Source organism: Nelumbo lutea, chromosome 7 (genome assembly GCF_056320005.1).
Source record: "Nelumbo lutea isolate HS-2025 chromosome 7, American lotus-T2T, whole genome shotgun sequence".
Lineage (NCBI taxonomy): Eukaryota > Viridiplantae > Streptophyta > Magnoliopsida > Proteales > Nelumbonaceae > Nelumbo > Nelumbo lutea.
In genome coordinates this window covers 35,595,286-35,614,437 of record NC_142690.1, presented here as the reverse complement: position 1 = coordinate 35,614,437, position 19,152 = coordinate 35,595,286, and the positions used below count along the sequence as shown (strand labels likewise).

General features: G+C 35.7%; 1 protein-coding gene and 2 long non-coding RNA genes across 3 annotated transcripts in view; 2 read left to right on the top strand and 1 right to left on the bottom strand.

Moving 5' to 3' along the window:
• The first annotated feature begins 1,955 nt into the window (after nucleotides 1–1,955).
• Nucleotides 1,956–2,660, top strand: LOC148846079 (uncharacterized). The gene is made up of 2 exons (XR_016102371.1): nucleotides 1,956–2,290; nucleotides 2,440–2,660. It is a non-coding gene; the product is annotated as an uncharacterized LOC148846079 (long non-coding RNA).
• A 2,811-nt stretch (nucleotides 2,661–5,471) lies between these two features.
• Nucleotides 5,472–19,129, top strand: LOC148846078 (uncharacterized). The gene is made up of 3 exons (XR_016102599.1): nucleotides 5,472–5,898; nucleotides 5,993–6,054; nucleotides 18,800–19,129. It is a non-coding gene; the product is annotated as an uncharacterized LOC148846078 (long non-coding RNA).
• LOC148846077 (S-adenosyl-L-methionine-dependent methyltransferases superfamily protein) overlaps nucleotides 14,598–19,152 on the bottom strand; it is a 27,250-nt gene continuing 22,695 nt past the window's right edge. The window contains exons 3-5 of the mRNA XM_088956227.1: nucleotides 15,757–16,001; nucleotides 15,031–15,331; nucleotides 14,598–14,937 (exon numbers count right to left, since the gene is read on the bottom strand). Of these exons, the coding sequence (XP_088812353.1) occupies nucleotides 15,090–15,331; nucleotides 15,757–16,001 (487 nt within the window). The 3' untranslated portion in view covers nucleotides 14,598–14,937; nucleotides 15,031–15,089. The remainder of the gene's footprint in view (nucleotides 14,938–15,030; nucleotides 15,332–15,756; nucleotides 16,002–19,152) is intronic.

Sequence of the window (19,152 nt, the reverse complement as noted above, 5' to 3'; positions counted from 1 at the left end):
TCTGTTTTGGGTAACCCCACATCAGTTTCCAATTTCCTATTCAACTAAGGTTTAAAATATTTATGATATTGACCAATATGCTCCGGTACATATTTGGTTTTAGAGATACTGATATGTGACAGAATAGGAAATTACTAGCTGTAGAATTATTGTATTCGTTATGCATGTTGTCTCCAATGTTCAAATTTGATTCATTATCATCAAATCTTATCAATCGGATCAGAACTGAGGATTGAAAACGGATTGGTCTGAATATCACATATTGAATACCATACAATAAATTTAAATTAAAAAGTGGTCAAAATATTATATATCACTAATAAAATGAACTGGAGGTAAACTTATTTATAACCTTTTACTACCAAGTCAACCTACAAAATTGAATCCATTATTAATAAACATAATATTTATTTATTTATGCATACATAAGGATATGTGTTCAAATATTATCTGATTGGATTATATGAAATTGGATAAGGCTGTGTTTGGTTTGAAAAAAGAAAAGGTTTCCTTGCCTCTCCTTTCCTTCTACATTTTCTTTTAAACCAAACACTAGACTAATTTTTTACTATGTTGCCAGAAAGACGAGATACCTAAAAAACATTCAACCAATTAACTAACATCATGAAAATAGAAACCAATATAGTGGTTTTCCACCAAAATATACGTGGGGTTGTGATTTGTCGATACCCAAATCCTTTCAGGTATCATGTCGATCTGTCAAATCCACCAAAAGACCAAGAATATTCCTAGGTCACGTGGGTTTAGAAACAAAGCCCACAACACCTATAAATAAGAATACCCACTAACATGTCAGTTGTTTTTATTATTTTTTGAGAAAATTCTCGATTAATATTCTGTATTTTGGGGTTAGCATCACTTTGGTCCTTTAACTTTAAAACGTGATAATTTAGTATACAACTTTTGAAATATGTCAATTCAGTACTTGCCGTTAACCAATCATTAAGTGGCATTTAAAAAGACAAAACCATTTTTTGATTGTCTTCTAATTTTCTTTATCAATCATTCAAATGTTGATATAAAATGAACAACCTCAAATCCTTGCCTCTTTTGTCCAATAAAGTTGGGGTTACAAGAATGCTCAAAAGACATGACCCAGCCTTTTTGAACAAAATAGGTAAGGATTTGAGACTCTTCATTTTATATCAAAATTTAAATGATTAATAAAAAATAAAAATAAAAAATATTTAAAAAACATTTATATCTTTTCAAATACTAATTAAGACTGATTATCAGATTGAATTCATATATCTGCTTATATCATTTGAGTACGTAAAATGACACTAACCACAAATACAGGATACAGAATGCAGGGTACTAATTGGACATTTTCCCTATTTAACTCTCGGAGGTAAGTATTAATAGCGGGATTCGAATTCATATATATGCTTATATCATTTGGCTGCCTCTCAGTTTTCTTGCAAATCAAGACCCATACATGAATCAAAATGATTGGAATTTGGAAGATTGTTTTGAATATCTGGCCGGAGGGACTGGAATCTTGCCTGTGCATCCAAAGGAATTGGATTAGATGAGATGAAAATAGAATGGTTAGAATCATCAAATGATTCTATTCAGACTTGACCTCTTGGATGCCTGCCACGTGTCAAAACGACAAAACCATCTAATCCGATAAATTAACAATCCTGACCCTTCATGGTTCTGACGTTGGGCCCTACAATCACCAACCAGGAATAAATAAATGTACCTGATGTTACAAAGGTACAATTGTAGTGGGCCCTTCATGGGGATGGCCTCATTAACCGCCGTTTACAAAGTTACAATAAAAGGAAACCAACAGAAATAACCGTGATCCAGGGGCAGCCATCTGGTTTCACTGCCCCTTGTTTTCCAAAACCCAAATACCGAAAACTGCAGAACCCACCAACTTTTGTTGGCAGTAAGTTAAAAACCAGTGAATACGCAATAGATTCATCGAATAAACCCAAATCAATGGGCTTCGCTGTATTTATTTATGCCTTTCTCCTTAAATTCATCCATCCATCAAATCTGGTCCAAAGGCCAAAGAACACTGTGACAACTCACAAACCGATCAGCTTTCATGGCTTCCCTTGTTCTTCTTCTGTCCGAGTTTCTCCACCCAGAAGACGCAAACCCAGCTTCTTCTCCTTATCCTCCTACTTCTTGTGCCGTTGCCGCCGCAGCTTCTGCTTCTGCAAAGAAAAGGGTTGCCGGAATTTTGGCTAAAAAGCCTTCTGAAGCTAGGGAGAACAATGCAGACATGACAGAAGATCTGCCGGAGCTCAGGGTGTGTGTAGACTTGGCCTGGCCTTGAGTGATCCATTTTTCTTCTCCTTTCCTTTTTCTTTTGTTATGTAATTAATTTTTGTTCAAGTGATGCAATTACAGAGAAGTGCAAAACTGCAAATTAAAATCAACCCTTTTATCTAATCACAGTTGTTTTGCTTGCATCTCGGAAAGATTGGAGTTTTGTTGCAAGGAGAACTGGTGCAAGAAATTGAAGTCATTTGGGCAATGCTCTTTGCCGTGGATTCGAAGAAATTGAAGGGAGAGAGAGAGAGAGAGAGAGAGATGTAAAATGGGAATTGACAATTGACACAGCGTAGTTGCATTATTATGAGAAAACCTTATGAAGTGTCATGATTTAAGCAGGAAAATTCCATTATCTACATTCTACAACTACAAATATCATAATCAAGCCGGTGTATCGTTCGGTGAAGCCCATCTAGTTAACACCAAGCCTCAATGTGAGTCGAGCATCTGATACAGATCATACGGTTGAGAGCTTTTCGAACAAATGATTTTGTTTGTCAAAGTGAACGATTGATACCTCTTGTTTACATTTCTTCAATCTTTCAAGATTTTTATTTTACCGATGAACCCAGACCCAGTAGCTGAGATTGGCCGCACGGCGTTCCTAGAGACGCGGGATCACCCCAGCGTCGGAGTTGGGATCTATTTTGTCGGCAGGTGATTCAAAATCCCCTCTTTCTCGTAATAAAATCGGGTTTGGTGCTAACAAAATCCTTCGTACAAGTGTGAAGATTTAGAATGGTGTGAGCCTTTTGTCGACAATCACCCTGATGCGGGATGTAATGATTTGATTAATCGGATAATTTATCACGATGGTCATTCATTTGGGGCAATATTAAGTTCCACCGTAAAGGATGATTTCCGAGGGAAAAACTGATGACTCCGGATTTCTTTTTCACACAAATTCTGCCCACGTCTAACCACAATACACTATCCTCGTGATTTGGAAACAATCTCTCCTTTCATAATACTATATAGAACAAACATGGCGAAGATACGGACTCAAAGCTAATACCTCTTCTCGAGGAAGATGGGATTTACTTTTCACAGATCACATGCCAAAACCTATCAATTGCTACGAGACCGAATTTCTCCTCGCAAATGGGCTCCTCAAATGCACATTCCTGTGCATTGGGAACATCTCCCTCGTGAATAATAATCACGGGAGATGTTCTCAATGCATGTGTGAGAATTGATGTCACTTCATCTCATTAAAGGTGGGGCTGTATTAATAAATCAGAGGTTTTGGTTTTCTGGTATTACAGCACTGTCGTAGCAAAAGTGGTTTGGTAGGAAACTAGCAGCATAATAAATACGAGGGGACATAACAGGCTGCCCATTGAATTATAAGTGGGCAACCGAAGCTGTATCCAATAAACTGCACCGAGTTGGTGTCTTTTTCGAGCTTGTGGTTTGGCAATCAATTTTGGGCCTGTTTATGCTGACTCCGGATCTCTTGCCCACAAGAATTGGAAACATCTCCCCTATCTAATAATATTCTTCATGTGTGTCTGTGATTATTATTGGTAGATTTCTCGTGGGCAGGAGTAGCGGTGGTAATTGGATAGGTTGGGTTGGGTTTGATTTAGGTTGAGTTTCAATTTAATGTCAACTTATTAATAACCTAATTATATAAAACTAAATGAGTTGGGTTCAATCCAAACCTGTTTTAATCCAATCTAATTCATCTAAATCCATTAATCTTATATTTGTGGAATTAAGAAACAAACTATCTATCACTTAACAAATAGTTGGTCATAGCTTGGTGGTAATTATAGTTATTATTTACTCAAGTGGTAAACGTTTAAATCACATTATATGCATGTTATTTGTACACAAGTGCGAATTTGGGTTTGATCGAACCACTTAGGTTCAAACCTTTGGGTTTGACCGAACCACTTAGGTTCAAACCACTCAGCCCAATTTGAACTATCTAATTGGATTATCTTCAAGCTAATCACATCAAGAGTAGTTGAACCATTTAGTTTTGGATCAGTGCCGAACCAGCTCGGTCAATAGTGGATTGACTTGGATTGGAACATATCATGTTTGTGCACGGGTTTGGAACCAAAGCAGGTCAACGTAAGTAAATCGGGTCGGTTGTGCAGATATTGATCGACTCAGATCACCTTGTATCAAGTCGAATCAGATTGTGTGAATACTTGTTGGACCGAATGATCCAAACTGGGCAAAGCAAGTGGTACCAAACCATTCTGTCTGGGGTCTATTTCGAATTCGGATGGACCTAAATCGGTATATATTAGATTAGGTCAAATTGTATTGAACTGACCCGAACTCGGATCAAATTGATTTGGATTTATGTTGGATGAATTGTGTTGATTCAAGACAAAACTAAATTTAGTTAATAATTAATAAAAAATGAATGTATTAATAATAAATTATTTAATTCAAATAAAAAAAAAAAGCTAAAGAATTAATATTTATGTTTGTAATGATTAACTCATTGATTATCCACTGTCCAACTCATTTAAATGAATGGATTTAATGATGAATTGATCACACAACCGGCCAAATAAATGAATGGGTTGGATAGGTTAGATAATGGGTGGATTGGGTAGATTCAATGGGTTGGGTGAAAATTACCACCACTAGGCAGGAGATCCAGACTCACTGCTAGGAGACATAAGACCCATAATTGCGGTTGAGCTAAAAGACTGATGGGACTCACAGCTACATGGCCCATGTATTCCATTTCTAAAAGTTTGTCTATAAGAGAAAAACAGCCACGGTCCTATTGCATTAATAAGGGCAGTGGGCGGGTTTGGGTTAGGTAAATTTTACATCCTAATCTTCCTAAAACTCCTAACCTCTACTTGTTTCAAAGCTAATAGTGGGTTTGGGTTGAATTTTTAAAAGGGAAAATTCTCAATACCTATTATTAATAACCGTCAGTTATGTATATCACATGAAATCATGTGTGATTTTAAAATTTTGAAAATATCAAAATTATCCTTAAAAAATACACTGTTCAAACTCCACCGCTCCATCTCCTCTCTCACATATTCTTTGCAAAGCAGTTTCCTTGGTATATGATGTAAGCCACTTGCTGCAACCAACCCAAACCACGTCCGCTTTTCACTTCGTCATGTGTTAGCTGCCTTCGGTTCATCTTATCCACCTGCAACAAGCCCTCCGGAGATACCATCGAGGCCAACTCCGGAGCCATCCTCTTTTCCACCGGAGGTGCCTGCAACTCGTACAGTTTTGGATATCGAAACCGCGCCACTGCCTGAAGTAGGGATCCCCAATCCTCCTACTCCATCTCAGATACCGTCGAGGCCTAATCCTAGCCAAGACCCCCAATTCTGTCTCCGAGCATTCCCGATATTCCGATACCAAAGCCGCCGGATGTAGTGCCACCTCAACCGCCGATCAAATATCGCCTAGGCCTCCGAGTATTGACCCACCACCGTCGATGCCTCCCGATATCATTCCACCCATGGGGCCGTTTGCAGTTTTTTCTACAACTAGTTGGTGAATCGTGAGGATTTTTCTTTAATTAATTTGACATATATAACACGCCTATTTACAGCGTACATAAAAGGGTTACATTTCTCATTGGTGAGCATTATGTTCACTTTTATTTATTTATAGTTTTTCAAAGAAAAAAGTTTCCATTGGAAGAATTGCATAACAGAGATCAAATCATAAATAGGAGGTCAAAACAGTGGCAGTGAACGTATGATGCGGAAACCATGGTTCGGACTACAACGCCAGGTACTAGATTGTGGCAAAATGAAAGTTCAAATACTAAATTGTGGCATTTTAAAGTTTGGTTATTAAATTGGCACTTGGCCTAAATTACAGGTACCTATCAGGAATTTTCCCTTTTTAGAATCTAAAACCCTTTTCATATCTGAAAATGCAAACATAGGGGCAGGTTGGATTTATAAATCATGTATAATTTTTAATTAATTTTTGTCATATATAAGCAATAAATAAGTAAATAACACATAAACAATAAAATTTTCAATTATTTGATTAATATATGTAGAAAATATATAAACTATAAATAATTCTTTATATAAAATTTAAAATATTATTAAATTTAACACTTGTACATAAGGTTTATATGCTTTTCAATAATATGAAGGTCGGGGAGGGTCAGGTTTAGCCTAATACCATACCCTACCAGTACCTGTGCAACTTGTAGGGGCTTATACCCACCTGGTAGGTAGAAATTGCCATCCCTAATTATAAGCATATAACATTTATACTACCTACTACAGAATAAGAAAAAGAAACTTGTAACCAGTGTTTACGAATTGTTGTTGACCCGAATTGTCGGACCATTTGGTCCAGGAATCTTCTAGGTAACCAGTTCCGTTATACCCTCAACTCATTCTTTAGCCGAAAATCATTGACTTGGTTAACAACTCGTTGGCCTAGACAGTGAAACTATCAATTTGTTCGATTCAAACAATGGTTTTGGCCATTTTTTATTTGAATTATTTTTTAAATTGGAATTAGCCATCTGTTTGAACCACTGACCCGAAAACCAGTGGCCAAAGCGGTTCCAGTTCTGGGTCAATTTTTAAAACATTTCTTATAACAACCAGCACTTTTCACCTTAGTGTCTGTTGGTATTTGGTGCCACGCACCACTAAAAACTAATAACCCCCTTTCCCAAAATCGGTGGATACGGGAATTGATTCTGTGTCAATGCTAGAGAAAACCAAATAAGATACCAGCGAGCCAATCCCTCGGTTGGTATTGTATGTGTCCTCTCACCCTTAATCTCTCTAAGCAAATCCTATGATTCTGTGTCAATGCTAGAGAGAACCAAATAAGATACCAGCGAGCCAATCCCTCGGTTGGTATTATATGTGTCCTCTCACCCCTAATCTCTCTAAGCAAATCCTACCCAATAAGAAGCCAATATGGCACTCCAAACTTCAAATTTTTAAAGAAGAAATGTTAAAAATTAGACTATACTCACACTCTGAAGACAGTCCATTGACAATGTTTTACTCTACATTCTATATGATTTGTAGACCTTGGCCATCTTTACACTCTAGCTTGAAGGTCCAAATGGCAAATCATGAAAATTAGAATTTTCTTATTATTATAATTATTATTTGTTTCTTGTTCTTATGTATCCTGTCCCCTCTTTGATTAGGTTTTGTTAAGTTACATTTATTTTGAATAAAGTTAGTTTATTATATATTTAGATGTATCAATAGGTGTATTTTTGTGAAATGTTCTTGATATGCATTCTAAGATCATGATGATTATTATATTATGATTATATATATATAGTCTAAATGTTCTTGATTGGTGGACAAACTTAGACAATTAATTTGTTTTGATTAGGTTGACACACTCATGCTGCCTTATGAGAAATTTGTCTTAATTCGTTGATAGGATGGGTTAGGCCTCATCAGTGTGGGTGTTTATGAAATGCTGAATTTGAGCACTTCTAATTGATTCACATATTTTATAATTAGCTAGTGGAATTTTTGGACTCAATCTTAGAACTTAGAAGCATTTGCTTTTGATGATATACCAACTAATGTGATTCTTTTGAGGTTAATACTTGCATATTTTCGTCAGATCGTGCAAATATCCTAAGCATGTTTTCTATGACAAATATCTAAATTTGTCAATAGTAGATTCTCAATTAGTTTCAAATCAAATTTCTAAGATCATTTGGGTAAGAACTAAGAAGCATCAAGGTTTTAAAGGCTGAAGGCATAGTTGAGGCGTAATGGCCCAAAAAGGTGAGGTGTAAGCCATAAAGCTTAAGAAAAAATTAATTAAAATTTATAAATTGGTAAAAATAACATATAATATACCAAGTTAGAATGATAGAAGGTACGAATATCCATAAAATAGAAGTTTATAAGCAGCAAGTATCAGCATTTTCTAGGACAAATCAAGTGATTTTTTTTTTTTGTTATTGTCCTAAATCTAAAATCCCAGGTTTTTTATTTTTCTCATTTTCCCTAATGAATTCATTTTCTTTTCTATTGATTTTTTTGCATAGATCAATTAGTCTATGGTTATATGAGTACAATATCCATAATATAAGAAATATGTATTTGTTAATTGCTTAATAATAAATGCTTAGTTTAATAATTAAAACAAGTTATTTTAAAGCAATCCAATTAATTTAATAATTAATAAGGGCATTGCTCTATTTTACTCCAAAAATATATAGGAGCTTTAAGTATTTTACCCATTATTCTAAGTTAATTATTTGATTAATTAATCACTTTACTAATTGTTTAGGCATTTGATAAATCCTTAATGGACTTTAGTATTTAATTTAATAAATATTAAATGTTAATTAAAAAATCTACTTAATAATAACATTATAACAATTTTACCAATGTAAGTAGTTTACCCATAAATCTAAGTTAAACAAGTAAATGTTTAAGAAATATTAGTTTTATTTAATAATCTACTCATATAACCATTATATTAATTTTATTATTCATTTGCTACATATTTATTCATTTTAGTAATATTTGATCTAAGTTAATCCAATTAATTCATTTAAGTTAATAAATTGAGATTTTAATTTATAAAATAACATAATATCTAATTCCCCATTCCATTCACTATGGCCGATCACCAGGATAACTCTAGGGTAGGAAACAACATTCCTCCTGCTCCTCAGAATCTCTCCACACAGGAGCAGTTCTAGAAATTGGTGCAACACATGCCACTCTTCGTCAGTAAATTGAACCTAGAGCAACTAGCCAAAGGCCAACCTGAGCACGGCCGACTTGTTGATACTTAGGGGTGCCAAAGTAGGAGGTTAGCCAACAACTCAGAGGATGAACCAGGAAGGACCTCTCCAAACTAAGAGCAATAGCCTTTGGTGAGCTAGCACTGCTCTGCCTTGGACCTACATACAAACATAGTGAACACCAAGAGAAGAGTGGTGCAATCCTAACCAGCAGAGCAAAACCAACCAGCAACTCATTCCCCCTCCTCAGGTCTCAGACCTCTACGAACACCTAAACAACACATGCTCCCAAGGAGGGAATATTCCATCCAACATGGGACACTCCCAATAAAACCATCTCACGAATTTGGGAGACACCCCAAGCTGACATCCCCTCATGACTATGAACGTAGGTTCAATGACATCAATGTTGAGATCGGTGCTATCCGAGTTGAGATTCACGAGGTAAAGGAAAGCAAAGTTGATTCCTTGACCAGCCATCAAACATCGGGTGGAGGCCTTCGTCAACGCTATCGTGATGGAAAGGTTCCCACTTTGGAAACTTGTGATGGAACCACAGACCCAAAAGAACACGTAGAGAGCTTCCACATCATCAAGCTTCTTCACAGTTTCTCTAATGCCTTGATGTGCAGAGCCTTCCCAACAACATTCAAGGGCACTGCCAAGAGATGGTTCTAAGGTTTCCCCCCACAATCCATTACCTCATGGGACTAGTTTACGGACCTCTTCCTATCTTACTTTTTGAGCAGTCATCATTGCTCGAAGGCCTTGGCTATGCTAATAGCTGTAAAACAAAGACTTGGGGAGTCACTTCAGAATTTTATCCAAGGTTTCAACACCAAAGCACTCGAAGGACCTCGACTAAGTGATGTTAGTACCCAATTTTTGCTCAATCCCTTTACCTTGTTTCTTTATGCCTTCTTTCGAGACCCTAAAATTTGAAAACATAACCAAACTAAGTTGAGACTTGTTAAAACCCAAAATCCCCTCTCATGTGTAAGCTACACGCATAAACTTAAAAATTAATAAGAACATTAAAATCAACATGTGACACTACATAGGCTTTAGTATCCCGATTAGACATGGCCCCTAAACTTAGGAAACTAAAATTTAGCTACACTTAAATTTCATGACCAAACTTCAAAGATCCACTATTCGTTACACCAACTTTCTCACCAATAGTTCTGATCTATGCAGTGTTAAAACTTTGACTCCATAAAATCAAATGCGATACATTCAATGCCTTGGGGATATTAAGACACGATCAATCCCAAATCTCACATCGAATTTGTGATGATCAACTATAAAGATGCCAAGATTTCATTCTGATAACCTTGGATAATGAGAACTAGACAGCCAAAATCAACAAATTCATTCTCAGGTTTGAACCTTTCACTTGACTCCTCATCTTAACCCATGTCCACATGCCAAATTATAACTCAAAATTCCCTTGTTTAATCATTTGTTCGATAAAGATTTCAATTTGATGCTTATGATTAAAGTGCACAAGAAGTCGTAACGTAAGCAACACAGCACCTTATTAAGTCCAAAATCCCCAAAACAACTCACTTGTCCAATTTCATGACCTAATTCCTCATTTTAACCATTAAATAAGCAATATTCCATTTTAAGCCTACTTATTGATGGATAAGCCATAAACTATAACCTTGACATGAACCAAAATAACCCAAAAAATCCAATATCTCAAGTTTCATGACCTAGTTCCTTCATTTGACTGCTAAACAAGGAAGATTTTGGTTCAAGCCCTTTCATTAATTGAAAAGTCATAAGCCAAAATCTTGATCTGAATCAAGTAATTCAATCCACACCTATGATCAATGATCCAACTTTTTTATCATATTCAAGGTGCTTAAAAATGCCTACCCGCCAAAATTCATTCCAAAACTCCTTCGTTTGACCCATCATCAAGTAAAGATTCTGTTTCAGCAAATCTCATTTATTAGAGCCTACCAGCCGCAGATCTCCATCATACAAACCTCATTTGACCAATGAAACTTCACTACCATGATCAGATACCCAAAACACCCCATTACATGATTTTCATGATCTAATTCACCCGTTTAACCATTAAAAAAAAATTATGTTTCGATGCACCAAATTAAATCGCCCCATTATTTGTCCCAACCTAAGACCTCAAGAGATTGGGGGGATGATTTCATCCTTTCACTTAAACCCTACTGTTCCATTAGATTGATTAGGACAAACCAAATAGACCAAAAGAACCCAAAAACCCAAAGTAACCATTCTTGAACTTAGAAATTGACATAAGGGCCATTATGACCACTTTTTACATTTTCTGCCACTAAGAGGTTAAATTCGAACCTGACTTGAACAAGTTTGAATATAACCCCATTAGGCATGAGAAACCCTAGAAAAATCATTGAAATCTTGGTGTAACTGATTAAACCCTATAACCTTCCCCAATCTTTCCTCTCTATAAATAGGATAGTAATTAAGATATAGAGGTGATTTTGGAGAAGGAAAAATGTAATAGAGAATCCCATTTCAATCCCTAATAGAAATTTAGAATCTAGGTTTAGAACTTTCCAAAATCGCCCTATTTCTCTATGTAATAACGTTCTAACATTCAAGAAAAGCAAAAAAAAAATCTCTCAAATATTCATTCTACCACATCAAAGAACTACAAGCCATTCTCTTGGTCTAAATCCTCAAAAAGACATAATTTTCAGGTTATGGAATTACTACTATCAAGCTTAATCAAGGTTAAATTAAAGAGGTAAGTTTCTTAACTTGTGTTGTTAGTACATTTTAGTTAATTCTTGGTTATTTGGTTATTTTTTATCATGTATTTTGGTAGTTCAAATTTAGATTTATTGAGACTCTAAATCTCTAAAAGCTTCTTATAATTTCAGAATTAGAGGGAGAGAGGAAAAGGTTTTAGGGAAAATTAGTACCAAATTCCTGATAACATCCCCTTAAAACCAAGATTAAAAGATGTTAGGGGGATTCTTTTCACAAGTTTTTAGAGTTCCATGTTTATTAATTCAAATTTTGTGAAGTTGAAAACCTAAATAACTCCCATATCGGGCTATCATATACAACTTGGAGAGATGGGTGTTAAACACCTTCCCTCTCCCAATCCAAATGAATTTAGAGTCTCTTGGTTGAGTGTCTTTCTCATAGAAAATGGAGTCACTATCAAGAAAATAAAGTCTATTTTCACAGTAGAAATAATGTCTATTTCCTCTAAAAAAAGGGGTGGTGACTCCCTATTTTGAGCTGACCAAGAGCTTCTCGAAGTTCACAAGCGATAGTCGTAGAAGCCACCACTAATGACCTCATGTTATTGGCCTTCAGCTTTTCATTTTCCAAGAAGCTACCTTGGAATATGGCTAGTTTCTTGGCAAGAGCAAAGAAATACATAAATGTCAATGAAACCAAGGCCAACAAACACTTAGCGATTGATGAATGGGCTAACAGGAAGAGAAAGAACTGAGATGAGTCGAGGCTTGTTTCTAGTAGCAAGAAATAAGAGACTAAGCAAGTTTCACCGTTATACGATAGTTACACTCCTCTAGCTACATCCTTATGTAGGTTGGGAAGCAGGAGTTCATGTGGTGGCCTTTTAAAATGAGGAAGAACCCAAAAAAAGGAAAATTGAGACAAGTAATGTTAATATCATTACAACTTCATCCATGACACAAGAATGTTGTGAGCTAAAAACTAAGATCGAAACCCTCATCAAAAAGCGATACTTAAGGGACTTTGTATTGGATGATCAACCAACTAAGTTGGCCTTGGAGCTAGCCGACCCCCAATAAGCACACCCCTGACTGAGGTTATTAATGTTATTTTAGGAGGCTCAAAATCAAGATGAGAAATCTCTTCCATCAGAAAGGCATATGCCTGACAACTCCCGATCTGACACAGGCCCTAGAAGAATGCCAAAAATCTTTTATTTGGATCTGGACTCTCTTTAAGAGATAAAGATAATCCATTATCTTATCTACAGATAAAGATCGGCCTTCTTAATCTAATTAGGAGTTTCCTTATCCAAATCTTTATTTGGATCTGTACTCTTTGAGTGGATAGGAATGATTCCTTATTCTATCTATTGATCTAAATCCCAAAACAACTCTCTTTTATTTAATCTCATTAAGCCAGTTCGAATTGGGCTTTAGGCCCATTAAGTCTATCTGTTTATTAACCCCTCAATCTGTTGCCCAGTTAGTTATCTTTGTATGGCATGGGACCAAAACATTAATTTACACATCAGCCACATGGATTTAGCACATCATCTGTTACAAGGCCTGGCCGAATTCACTATAGGAGATAGTGAACCCCTAAGTCCATCATCATGGGCTTTTAATGGGCCCAACATTTAGACTAAATGGTCATTGGGTCAAGTCACCTTATAAAAACTCAAAGACTGTGGGCAAATGTAAGATTAACCCATCAGATATTACTCTCAATGGTCTTACACTTAACCTCTCAGCTCATAATGATCAAACACTGTCCAACAAGAAATGGCATCTAATTGGCTACAATGTACAGTGTTACACTCTCTACTCGCATGGATCCTGAAAATTAAAACATTTTGCAAAACCAATTTCAACGGTTGAAATCAATTGTCGACACTTTAGGTTTCCATCAGAGAGAGTGCATCCCCGATCATTCACTTTATCCAACAAAGGGGCTGATTCTGCCACTATGATCACTCACTCAGATGAATTCTCGGATTGTCCTAACATACATAGGTTTTGACCCCCTCTGAGTATCTCACTAATTGGCATATCAAAAACAATTCAATCCGACACCTAGTGTAGTATCATAATCGAATCTAAGGGTCAGGTGTAACATTCCAGTTTTATCCATCTATCTCCAAGGTCTAGGGCAATAATGGAATTCTAGTCCGGTTCAAGGTTTCAAGAAAACTTACACTGCATGTACCTCAAGTCTCACCTTAGCAGCTGAGACAAACCACCTCAACCAACTTGGCGGTACATCAGTGTCAACCTTGACAAGATAAATCTCCCCACATCTATCCAACTAAACTAACACGAATCATATATGTGTCTAGTTTAAAGGTATTACAAAAGAATACCATAATAACATAAATCCAATATGTACTTTATTCATTTACATTAAATGTCATAATGTACATCATTCTGATTGAAACTAAGGACATACATTGTCTAACACATAAGGGGAGAAAGATGTAAAGCAGATGAAATCATGTGACACAGTTAGAGGGGACTCGACTACTAATGGATGAATCATGTGAAAGCGATCATGATTGTAGAACATTATAACACCATTCTTTCTTCTTTCTTCTTTTCTTTTTCTTTTTTTATGTAGTTAGTATTATAGCACTAATATTTATCATGTGATATTGGCTATTATGGATGAATCATGTGATAAGTTAATGCTATTAATTTCTTAAAATTATTCATGAATCATGGAAACAAGCTTGAAGAAGGCATAATGAGAGCATGAATGACTTGGTTCATGACTTGTTTGATCTAAGTTACTATTTATTACAGCTTTTGTAAAGATAGTCTTATTGGCTACTTAATATGCAAAGTTGGTCAGGAATTTCCATGATATTTATGAAATTTTGTAATCAAAGTAGTATCTATCTCCGTTTGTAAGGCACAAAACAAAGTGTTGATCATAGAAGGGTCAACAAACATAACTTGAATTTTACAATTTAGAAAAAAATTCAGCTCCTTTTGCAGAGAAAGGGACCCCAGGTGGAAGATGAAATTAGACAAGGCAGAGGCAAAAAGAGAACCAAAAAATAAATAAATAATTTTTATGGTAGAACAAATAACAAGTGACTTTGACTTTCACTTAATCCTTCCAAAACTTACTAACGATCAACAACAAATATTTTCTCCCCGCTAATGAAGCTTGAACCTAACCTGTAATGACTAATATCAATTTCAGACTTTGTCCCCATTCAAACTGAATAACAAACCATTCTTTCCATTTCCAAGGATGGGGATTGCACGAACCTGTAACGAGACAGGTGACCTCTTGATGCCTTAATGTGAGAGTATGGTCGTTTGGCTCCCTACTGCAGGCATTTGAGTCTAGCAAATGTCAAATAACCAGTGTGACCTCTTGTCTCAGAGCACGGCCTAGCCATGATTACAGGAGCACTAAAGCTTTCACTACCAATGCTCCCATCACTTGAACATTGCCTCCTCTTGCAAGGAAGAGACCCGAGAGAATCACTTTCATCACCTGCCCCATATTCCATCCTTCCTTCTTTGACTTCATATGTGCGAAGGAGGACCTCAAACGTCCTTATATCTATACATAAGAACAAAGGAGGAAATAAGAAAAAAGAAAAGTTCAATTATGAAATATTAATTATTTTACTGGTACAAGAATCAAACTAATTAGAAAACTAACAAGAGCAAGAGGAAAACAGAAGCTATTGTGTAAAATAGAGTAACCTATGACAGGTCAAAGATCCAGCCCTCCTCCCAGACAGAAAAGAAAAGAAAAAAAGAATTCATTACTAATCAGATGGTCAACAATTACAAGCATAGTAAATTTGCATAAGCTACTGTCAACCTGACTATTTACATCCATTTAACATTTCTTACCATGAAAAATAGCCAGGTTATCCATCAATTCAATAAAAATAAACAAATAATTAAAATGAATCAAGACACTTAATATACAAGAAATGCAAATTGTGTCAACCAGGATAACATGACACCCAAGCTTACCTGTGAAACTTGCCTTCAGAGTCTCACACGATCTCTGGACTTGCTCAATGCAAGGGGAGAAAGAACACAAAATACCATCCTGCTTCAACATTTTCCCAGCAGAAGGAATGGCCAACCAAGGTTGGGGTAAATCAAGGAAGACCGAATCTGCTAAACCGCAAAAATCATTAGGAAATCCCTCACCTTGAATATCTCTAACTTCAACAGTAATCAAGCTGCTCAGACCAGTTCTCTCAAAATCCTCCCTGTTGAAAGGAAAGATAAATCAAAATCTTGTAAAGAAATTTTGTCTCATTTGTAAGTTCAAAAAATAAAATTAGGATAGTCATATATATCCTCTCTTGATTGTCTTCTATTCCTTTCCCCCAACTTGTCTTCTTTTCACTTACCATTCTATCTTTCCAGTTAACTTCTACTATCTGTTGTTATTGACTCTATTTTTGTTGCTTGAGGAGAAAGGAATGGATATGTTCCTAACCTTTGGCATTTGTTTTTTTGCAAAAATTTGCCTCTCCGACTCAAAACTGTATTCTCACACTTGCCAGTCTGAGATTTTACCATAATTTAAAATAAGCCCCAACATAATTTAAAATCTTCCATGAAAATATTCCAATAAGGCAGTTTTTCAGGTTAAATGTGTTGTCCTTCATATTTACATGGCCAGTTTAAATCATAAGCTTACATCAGATCTCACATACTCATGCTGGGTGCAAACCTCTGTTGGTAATTGTCAAGGGGATGCTGACAAACACAAGGATAATTAGGGGCATTATTTTACTGCTAATTGTTAAATTTTGTTAGTTGTGATAAAAAGAATGCTTTGCATGCAGCAAAGTGCCTGCCATCCCTATCTAGGCTAGCTACTGCTACCTAATCCCTTTTTTTTTTCAGAAAAGCATTCTCATTTTACAAGAAATCGACAAGGAGGAATATTGCTGCTAATCATTCCATCTTTGGATTAAATTAATCTGGGGTTCCAAAGAATGATATCCCTAAAATAGTAATGAGATAAGATGGTCTCGTAGAGGGATAAACCAGACAGTGTCACAGTGAAGGCAACTTTCATTAAGACTGATGCTTTCTGTGATACAGCTCGCAGAATGATACACTTAAGATTTCATAGAAAAACAAAAGGAACTTTTTTAACATTGCTCAGACACCCATAGCAACAATGCTGAAATATAACAAAGATCCAATCTGAAATATAAACATTGAAGATTTTGTAAAAATAAAATGGAGTTACTTCTCCCATTTAATTGGTAATTCTTGACTGAATTTCAGACAGCAATCTCTTCTTTTCTTTTTTATAAAAGGTAAGGTATTGTATTAAAACAAAAGAGGAATAAATACAATGCTTATCCCATGTACACTAAGGAACTGTACATGGAGTTATACAAAAGCTACAGCATCTCTGTATCAACATAAAGACAGAGTTCTGCTGGGGGTGTGGGGTGGGAGATTCACATGCACCATAAAAAATCAAAACAAAGTACTGCTGGGGTGTGGGATAGGAGATTCATATGTGCCATACAACATAAAAACAGAATATCCTTGTCAACCAAACCAAAAAAAAAAAAAAAAAAACTGAGTGTTCCTTTCAAGCCAAAACACACCAAAACAAGACCATAGATATTAAGCCCCACACAACATTCCCTTTCCTGATCAGTCCTCTAAAGCTGCAAGCTTAGCAGAAAACTGTTGATGGATTCCAAAAAGCAGCCCTCCCATCCAAACATAGCTGGAAAATACGGTTCACACTTCAGTCTTCAAAACAAAGGGGCAAAGGGGGGCAGTTGGGGCTATCCAGGTTCAGCCCTCTACTAAGAAGTTTTATCATAGGTGAGGCACTTTTCCAGAGTTGCAGTCCAAGCCAAAAACTTCACTTTGGATGGAGAAGCAGATTGTCAAATACACACATAGGGGAAGTCTGCACTTTGCAGCTGCCCAAATGCAAGAAAGGATTTCACAGGAAAAGCACCTTTTTGTCCCACTTTCCTGCAATCTGCCTACCCCACCAGAGGTGTAATGAACTGAATTCTGTGCAGAAACTCCTCCACCTTCAGTTCCACTTACCAATGATTCATGTTTCTTCTACATTGGGGTTCCAAATGATGCTGCCATGATATTCTTCATAATAACCATTAACTTTCCTCATTCTGAGCCACCAAAAATAAAGATGGAATGCTTTCCAATTCCATTAAGCTTTTTGAGGTGGACTATGACTTTTCATATCACTGAATGCCTCTAAACAATTTTCTTTAGCTGATTTTTTGGTACTTGGTAGTCAAGTATTTTCTAGAAGTAAGAAAAAGTCCTAGACTCTTAGTCTATGGTTAGATCAGCCTCCTAGCTTACAAATGTACAATGGGTGAACCAAAGCAATGGTAGTTGGATCTATTGTTTTTGAATGGAGTTGAGACCTGAGTGCTACCAGTGCTGCCACAGAAGAATGAAAGTTGATGTCTTTCTAATAGCCTAGAATAATTACTGGAGGAGCTCCAGAAGCTTTTATTGTTTCTGTTTTTTTTTTTATCAATATTATTGTTTCTGTTTCTTTTAATTAATTTTTAATTCTTTACTAAATTGTTCTTGAATTGATTTATTATTTACTATGTTAAAGGACAGATACCCTATTTGATAATGCAATTCTGAGTAATCTTTGGTTGATCGAACAGATTTCTATTTATTTCCAACTTCTACTGGAAGTTTGTCAGTACAGAAAACAAGTGAGAGATAAAAGTCCATGTGGTTGTTTTCTCTCAAAATTGATATGTTCTAGAAATTCATGTCTTTGAACCGCCAACACTATCTTCGAGAAGCACTACAGTTTTCTGTTATACCATTTTGTCTTTTCTGTAGAGAACAAATGCATTTTTCCTTTCTATTGCTGGTCTTATTTTCTACAACTAGCTACCAAATGACTGCCGACTAAAGTTAAATTTCTTGTACTAAGTATTTATTTTGCATGCATAGTTGCTATCATTGTTTTCTACATTTACATGTTGATTAAGAATTTTTTAACAAAATGTGATTATTTTTTCAGGAGAAAGTTTATAAAAGAGTACATTGAAAATATCTTTAACTTTGATCGAAGATTACTGGAAACCATGGATGAACTTCTCTGTTGTTGGAGTCTCCATTATTGGAGCCATGACTTGAAAGTGATAATTGTATAAATGTTTTGTAATGAACTTCTCTTAGACAAATATATATATATATATATATATATATATATATATATATTCAATTAGGTCAAATATGTAATTAGTTTTAATGTTTGACACTCTTTTTTATTAATAGTACTAGACATTTAATCCAATGGAGTAGAATGGAACCAATATTCAATGATACAAGTCAATTTACCATTATGTAATAAGTAATGGATTTTATTGTTAC